This window comes from Mesitornis unicolor, unplaced genomic scaffold (assembly GCF_000695765.1).
Source record: "Mesitornis unicolor isolate BGI_N332 unplaced genomic scaffold, ASM69576v1 scaffold44663, whole genome shotgun sequence".
Classification (NCBI taxonomy): domain Eukaryota; kingdom Metazoa; phylum Chordata; class Aves; order Mesitornithiformes; family Mesitornithidae; genus Mesitornis; species Mesitornis unicolor.
Window position 1 is genome coordinate 2937 of NW_010173485.1, and position 8737 is coordinate 11673.

Here is an 8737-nt window from a genome sequence, read left to right on the forward strand (position 1 = left end):
GCTCAACGTGCTAACTCGCTGTTAATCAACCAGCTAATTAATACACGGACGTCACCTGACGAGCGGTGTTGCTAACTCTACAGCTACTCGTAATAAATAATACTTGCTCGGGTGTTCCAGGAGAAATCGCCAAGTACGAGTCACAGGAAAGCAGCAAATATATTTATTCAAAACGCTGGAGTTATGGAGTTTGGCGACATGCGATGGACTGAGGAGATGGAGTAGCACTCACGCACACGCGGACACACGTAGGAGAGAATGTTAAGATGCGGGACACGTTAGCTTTTCACTGTCAGTGGGAACCACGGTTGGTTTTGAAACACTCTCGAAGCGTGTCAAAACAAATCAGCTTGCAAAGCACCAGCCCATGTAGGAACACATGAAGCTAAATGTGATGGGTGAAGCATATTGTTAAAAGTAGATATATATATATATATATTAAAAAAAGTAGGAGGGGAATGAAGAGAGAGGAGGAGAGGAGGAGGAGGAGACAAAGAGAGGGGTTTGCCAACCTATAGTAGGCTGAGTGGTAATTGAAGAGTTTGATTCCGAACGTAACATTTTACTCCCGTGATGATGAACTAGAAAAAATGACACAGGACATGGGTCACATTAAAGAAAATCGTTAGCAGGAGAAGAAATCAAGTACAGCAGCTGCGTATGCGAGAGACGGGGGCGCCGGCAAACACAGGACTGGGGGCAGCGGCCGTCTCGGGGTTTTGGGGGGGTCCCAAAGGAAGCGGCGCTTGGGCGCCCCATGGGTACTGGGGTACGGGTGTTTATCTGCTGATACGGAGCAGTACAGGCTGAAACCACCTCCGGTGGTGAGGTCCAACACTTCTAGAGCTGCTTAGGACAACAGTTCTCTGTGATTTATCTGCGCTCACAGGAAGCCCTTGGTGGAAATGGGGATTTGCTGGGTGTAGTGCTTAAGGAATGAACCTGTGGCACTGCCATCCCTGACCTCAGCAGCACTTGGACTGGGTACCAACATCAGCATCTGGGTGGTTTCACAGCAGTCTTCATTCCGTCAGACTCGCTGTGCTGATTCACTCATCTGCCCATGTATTTCCCACCAAATAGGAATGAAGTACTAAGGAAAACACTACAGATACACACAGGTTTACTAAAGAGGGGATAAAGCTCCAAAGGATTGTGAATCTAAAGATGGCAATAAGGGATTCCAACAGATTAATTAGCCAATTATTAAGTATTTTATCTCCTGGTGTCAACCCAAGTAGGAATTGCAACAGCCTACCTGTCAACAGGCCAGGAAAAACGTTTGGGATACATCAAAACCTATCAAGTTAACCCTTCAATGAAGTCAGCGTTTTGAGGCACGTTTCATTTCCCACTATTTTTGAGGAACAGGAATAAAAAGCTATAAAATAAGGACGGTTCTGCAGCCATAAATGACTTTCCTATAATAGTGGGTGCAGAATCAGGTGCTAAATTCCAGTTAAGACCTGTGGTCCAACACCAATAAATGCAATATTACTGTTGCATCTCTTTAGTAAGTGATGTATCACAGAATAAAATGGGTTTGGTTGGAAAAGACCTTTAAGATCACCGAGTCCAACCATCGATCCAGCCCTAAGTCCACCACCGGAGCACGTCCCTAAGCACGACAACTCCTCATCTGTTGAACCCCTCTGCGATGGGGACTCCACCGTGGGCAGCCCCTTCCCGTGCTTGGCCACTCCTGCAGTTGTGCAATGGGTTGGTAAGCAAATGGACTATTTCTAATAGTGACAACAACCTCACAGGTGTCACTACAAGATTACGACAGCTCTTTTAAGATACTATGGTAAGAAGTTTTATGGCACCTTTTCTGCCTGTGGACAAAGGTTTCTAGGCATCAGTGCACACAGTCAGTCCGTGTGGGGTTTTGTGGTAGCTTCTCTTTTTGGATTTCAGGGCGTTTTGTGGTAGTTTCTTTCTGAATTCACCACCCTTGCATTGGCAAGACAACTGCTATAAGCACAAGCTCTCCCTCTCAAGGTCTGCACTGAGCTGTTCATAAACCCTGACCCCAAAGCAGGTGGTGTCAGGGCTGACAGTGGTGCTGGTCATGTACCAGGACAGAAAGGGTGGCACCAAGAGGATGGAGACTCCCTTGAACAAGGAGTCACGGGGAAAAGATGAGGGGTGATGGACACGAGTTGTGTCTGGAGAGATTCCCATTGAACTGCAGAAGAAATGTTTTTACCATGAGATCAATCAGACATTGGAACAATCTATGAGGTACTGGAATAATCCATCAGTGAGATATTGGGATAATCCATTAATGACATATTGGGATAATCCATCAATGAGACATTGGAATAATCTATCAATGAGATATTGGAATAATCCATCAATGAGATATTGGAATAATCTATCAGTGAGATATTGGGATAATCTATCAATGAGATATTGGGATAATCCATCAATGAGACATTGGAATAATCTATCAATGAGATATTGGAATAATCTGTCAATGAGATATTGGGATAATCTACCAATGAGACATTGGGATAATCTCCCAGGGGAAGTGGTGAATCCCCCTACACTGGTCAGTTTTAGGACAGGGGCTGACTCATCTCATTTAAACTCTACTTTTACCTGGAGAGGCTGGGCTGGATGATTCCCGTGGCCCCTTCCAACCTGGGATTCTGTGACTCTATGGCTCTAGGTCTGCAGGACAGTGATGTCTCTGCCTCTCAACTCGCCCTGTGCCTTCCCATGCTCCTACAGCAGTGGCTGTGACTCCACAGAGCCCCCGAGCAGTGAAAATGCAGCGAGTTCAGTGCTGCTCACCCACAGGATGACCCAGCGACAGCACATCCGCTCACTCCCAACACAACTACTGCACTTGCTGCTGTTGGACTGCTCCAGGGACTCTTCTGTCTCCCACCCCCTTCTCTCCTATCTCCAAGGGCTCCCCAGGAGCAGAGCCCACGGTGTGGCCCTGTGCTGACCACAGTGTATACGACTCAGTGTCCTGGGGGCACAGGGACAGAGTCCCCCGCTCCACCACAGCACAAAGTGCTCCTCACCAGAGCGTTTACACACGTCCAGGGCTCTGCCAAGGCTTCTGGGGACGCCGCCAACCAACAGACGGGGCTGCAGCGGCAGGGCCTGAAAGCCTTGGTGCAGCCGCTGGCCAAGGAACGGTTTGTGTGTTGTTAATTCAATTCCCTAATTTTGATTTATTGCCCTAAAACCTCTCCCTTGCCCAGGAGGTGCTATTGGTCGTGTGTGTGTGCTGCTTCTGCCAGGTCACACCAGCAGCTTACACACTGTCAGCTCCATCTGGGCTACGTTCAACCCTTAACGATGCTGCTCCAGCGCTGGAGGAACGGTGCCGAGGACACCACAGCTACTCCAGACGTACATCAGCGCGAGTGAAGAGATCTCAACCACGGCACTTAGATCTACCACAACAGATCACTACGTGACACTGAGTGAGGTGACGTTTACACCACTGGCATCTGACAAGATTCCATCTCTGTTTGAGACAGTGAACGGTGACCGTGCCCCGGCGATGATCCCGTTTTAACAGCGGTGCTACGTACCCCTGCAGGGATCGTTCTTCACCAGGAACTCGTCCAGCGCCATCCAGCCCCCTCCGACGCGAACCATCACCGTGCTCCTCAGGATGCGAACGAGGCGCAGCTGCTGGGAGTCACCGAACTGCAACGAGAACCAAACCACGGCCTGAGGTTCTCTCTCAGCCGCTCAGGATCGGTTCGACACCGACGGGTTAAAAATCAGACACTTAAAAAAGCTTACTTTGGTATTTAATCATTAGTAAACGCTAACGAAATCAGATTTGTTGATGCGGATTATTAAAGCTGTTAAAAGATTTCAAATCGGATGCCGCTGCACGAATCCGAAGGAGATGGCAGGATGGTAAGGGGGGAAAAAAAATAAATCTCAGGCTTAATTTTATGCTCGATTCTCAAATATCTGAGCTCAAAAAGGAAGCAAAATCAGCAACACGTTATTTAATCGGTTACGATCCGCGGTTGTGCGAATGAAGGAAGATTTGTTTGCGTTATCTCACTGTTAAATGCTCAGCCAACGCTCTTCTGCAGCAGTTCAGTTTGAATTATGCCAGCTGAAAGGAAGGCAGCGCCGCTTTAAGCGACCAGGGCTGGAAATCGGAGGCATCAGGAGTGCTGCACACTCGCTGCTGTTAACTGGCTCATCTAACGAGGTCCTTCAGGCACAGACACCGCTCACCCACAGCAAGGTGCGTGTGGGGCAGGGAGTACTGAGGCAGCAATGACTGCTCGCTGTGATTATTGACTGTCCTTGTAGGAACCCGTCACTGCTCTGTCTACACGTGGAGGTTCTGCACAACACCCGGTTTCACGCTGGTTCTTGCACCCAACCCTTTTTCCTTTGGGCTGACGGCCGAGCCTCACCCATGGTTTGCTCCCAAAACCTGTGCAGTTCAAGCCCGTGCATGGTATCGCCACTCAAACCGGATCACAGGAAGCACCGACCCACGATCTCATGGCAAATAACCAAACCCAGCGCTTTTCACCCCCCAAAATCTGTATGCGGTGGCCAGCTCTCCAGGCCAGGTGCAGTGCTCTCACACACAGACATGCAGAGCACTGCTGAACTAGCAGGAATTCACATCGCCTTTCGTGGGACCCACGGAGAGGGCTGGCCACAGCTCAACCGTCCCTGCTTGCTTCAGATGCAAACCACACAAACGTGCTCCCTGCATGACGTGGTTGTTCGGTGCCACTTCAGCCCAAAAGAGAACACATTTTTTTAAGGAGTATTACTTTTAGGAACCAAACAAGAGCAAAACTTGCTGCTTAATTCAATAACAGTTTTGAAATGGCCTTAAAATTGATGCTGTTTATTTTCACTGGCTCGTTCCTACAGAGGATTTTCTGCAGAGGTTCTGAAGATGCTATTTTTTTTTCCCTCTTTTATTTCTTCCCCATCTGAGCTCAACTCTTCAGTGAGGCCCCAAGGACGGGGTCAGACACAGCATCCTCTGGAAACTAACTGGGATTAGCACAGCAAATCAGACCCAGCAGCACAGGCGCCTCCCAAGGCATTTGGCCGCTCTGCACCAGCGCCATGCTCTCCGAAAATGCCGTGTTCCTCCCAGATCCCAAAGTACCGACGGCAGGCAGGAGGATTAACATCATCTCCGATGCTCCTCTCAAACACAGGCTTGTTCTACATGGGGAAAACATCTACAATTATTACTCAGATACGCTGCTTGAGGCACGTGGCAAGATTATCCTCTGCGCTTGCTTCTACGCTGCAACGGGCTTGGTTCAACATCTCTGGATGTAAAAGGGCTACTGCTGTTAACAGCAGCATTTATGGAATGGATTGTAGATACTACTGCCCTTAGGAGAGCCTGAGTAAGATACTACTGGTAGCAGGTGTGCCTTCCTACTGGGCAAGCATCACTTAACCACTCTGGAAGCTGCGTATCAGTAGGTAATGCAGGAGCAAGCACTGTTTTCAGTGCTCAGTGCCCATGGTTATCAGTGGTCAGTGCCCATGGTTATCAGTGGTCAGTGCCCATGGTTATCAGTGGTCAGTGTCAATGGCTATCAGTGGTCAGTGCCCATGGTTATCAGTGGTCAGTGTCAATGGTTATCAGTGGTCAGTGCCCATGGTTATCAGTGGTCAGTGTCAATGGTTATCAGTGGTTATTACCAATGGTTATCAGTGGTCAGTGCCCATGGTTATCAGTGGTCAGTGCCCATGGTTATCAGTGGTCAGTGTCAATGGCTATCAGTGGTTAGTGTCAATGGTTATCAGTGGTCAGTGCCCATGGTTATCAGTGGTTAGTACCCATGGTTATTGGTGTCTGCCCTGCACCACTGCGGGGCTCACTGACCACCCAGACAACAAAAAACACCCCTAAATGCAGCTCCAACACAGCACGGAGCTGTCAGGGCTCTTGGAAACCCTCTGGATGGTCTAAACTGGAAGAGCAGGTTTAATTTGCCTGTTTCCAAAACATGTATCTGACTATTCACTGCGCTAGTTTATAGAACACCAACCACCAGCCAGGTTCTTCATCAGTCTGCCTGACTGCACAGGGATTATTGTTTGTTCTGAAAAGGGAAGCGTTCTTCACCTAATTTGCCATTCGTGATGCGGCACCGGGGTCTGCGTTCACTGTGATGAACCTTTAATCCCACAGCCTAAAGAAATACAGCACCGAATTTTGAAGCATTCAGGTAGAAAACTGAAAGCCCATGACATAAATAGCAATTCTGACATTGCAATTTAAATGCTCAAGGTGGTTTTTTTCCCGCTGTGGGAATTGCTGCTGACCGTGATCTGGTTCCTTTAAAAGTAATCTCCTTAATGAGGAAAATGGCCAAAGAAAGCGGGTGAGGGATTGGAGGAGGGATCCTGAGGGCAGGACGGCTCCACAGCATTTAAAGCAACACCACAGCTGACCAGCAATGGATTAGCCGAGATGAAAGAATGGCGAGAAGACTGACCATTGCAAGCTTAAATCACTACGCGTTAGAAAAAAAAGAAAGAAAATTAAAACAAATGAAACTTCATAGCACATTCCACTGGTTTATACCTGATTTCCCAGGAAGAACTGATAAAAAAAATGAAAAATGGAAGAAAGACACGATTAGTTCACAGCAATTCTCGACGTGACTCTAGAACATGCACACAACACATCAGACAGCCTAGAGCAGTGTCTGCTGCAGAGACCAGCAGGCAGCTGCCGCCGGAGATTAACACTGCAAACACCCACGGCCTCTGCTTCCTTCCCAGCGCTGTTCCTGTGGCCTTTACAACAATCCACGTGTGTTTAGTAAACTCTCTTAGTCAAATATTGTGTATTTTATCTGAAATGGTTCTGGTTATTGACTCTCAGGGCAGCAGATCTTTCTCTACAACGTTTTATCTAGTTTTCTGTGGTCTAAAACTGCTCTAAACCTGACCCATTTCTTGTACCTCTTCAGAAAGAACAGTGTGCTCCAGTGAGTGACAAGGGGGGATAACAGTGACCGAATGCCCTCTGGTAAAAGGTTTTTGAAGTACAACACAGGCAAATATCCCTACATTTAAGAAACTAATAGAAAATCAGCTACAGTTTAAACACTTCAGGGTATCCAGGCAGAGAGATTGGCTTTTAAGGAGCTGCTGTGTGTACGTGTGTGTGTGTGTGTCCATATGCATGCACCCAGCTTTTTAAAATTCCCAGACATCTGAAAACGGTTTCAGTGAAAATAAACACAAGCAGCTGCATTTCCCCATCTTTTTAGCCTGTATGTTCTAACAAGAAAAAAACAACCCATAAAACTTAAACAAGTTTAAAATGAGAAAACATAAAATTGTCACACAAAATTCCTGTAAATGACTATGGCCTAATTCCTTGTACAACCACATCGTACAATCTCTAAGCTGAAAGAGCCAAGGAGGCGCTTAGGAGACTTACCCTGTACTTGTTATCCCCAATCTGTTCCACTTGGAAACGTTTTGCACATTTACACTTGGCTACCTGCCTCGTGACCTGCAAAAAAACCACAGCCGAACCGTTACTGCCAGTGCCACATCTCCCAGTATCTGTGTAACCCGTCTACTTCAGGTTGTACAGGAGGGAAATGCAATTCATCATTGAAGAAGATGATCCCGACAGCCCAGAGTGAAGCAGAGCAGGGAACGTACCTCGTCTTCGATTTTGTCAGCGTCCGTCAGGGGTTTGTACGCGTCCTTGTTCGGATGGAGAGCGGCCACGAACTCGTAGTAGTCAATGTACCCGTCCCCGTCCCTGTCGAAGATGTCTGCGACAGCGCTCATCTCCAGCCGGCTCGTGGGGAACTCTGCGAGACAAGACGGCAAAAGGGAAGGGGTTTGGGGCTTCAACCCCATTCCGGTGAAAGACTTGAGCACAACGGTTAAAAGGTTTTAGGCACGAGGTGACAGACAACGCTTTTCAGAACACCAAGGATGTTCAGCAGAGTGGAGGAATCTTTCTGGAGAAACAAGCTGCATCTATTCTACGTAAGTTCTTCGATAAGAATCCTATGATCACATCACCTGGTTTGGAAAATCGTGTGTTTTATAACTTACGTGTTACTGTTCTAATGAATGAAAAGGAATTGCTGAAGTGGCTGGTGTACCATGGGAATGACAATCCCAGTCCAGTAAGTGGTAATTAGCCAATAACATAAATAAAATAATCTGATTCACCATGTGAAATAACTAGAAACAGTCTCTAGAATCTAGAAATACTGTCGAGTAAAATAATTACAGCTTAAATTAATCATGATTAATGACTTCAAGCAGGAAACCTGTGACTTTCTCCCACAATAAACGGCACAAGCTACATTGACAATGAGACCTCATGAGGTGCCTGTCCCAAGTTCAACGCTGAGTTAATGTGACAACTCACTTGAAGAGAGGATTCCGTCGATGAATTCCTGCCTCGTTATCTTGCCATCCTGATCTTTATCGATCCTCCTGAAGAAGTCCATCACACGGGACTTCTTATGGTTCATCCACCGCATGTATTTCTTCCTCCAAATATCAAAATCAAAGTTGGCGAATTCTCTCAGCTTAATAAAACAAGAGAAGGAAAGTTTTTCAGTTGAAATCAATCAACCCAGAAAAGCAATGAGACAGACACAATTTGCATTCTTTTGAATAACCTCTGAGGGCCTATATAAAAATTTGAAACATCTTAACTCATGCTCAAAATGAGGAGGTGTCCTGGTTTGAGCTGAACAGAACTGAT

At 47.0% G+C, this 8737-nt stretch overlaps 1 protein-coding gene across 1 annotated transcript in view; it reads right to left on the reverse strand.

The window, feature by feature from the left end:
* Positions 1 to 8558, reverse strand: part of LOC104537763 (dystonin-like) — a gene marked incomplete at both ends in the record, with an annotated part of 11108 nt that extends 2550 nt beyond the window's left edge. The window contains 4 exons of the mRNA XM_010180742.1: positions 3558 to 3675; positions 7439 to 7513; positions 7669 to 7823; positions 8396 to 8558. Of these exons, the coding sequence (XP_010179044.1) occupies positions 3558 to 3675; positions 7439 to 7513; positions 7669 to 7823; positions 8396 to 8558 (511 nt within the window). The remainder of the gene's footprint in view (positions 1 to 3557; positions 3676 to 7438; positions 7514 to 7668; positions 7824 to 8395) is intronic.
* Positions 8559 to 8737: the final 179 nt, after the last annotated feature.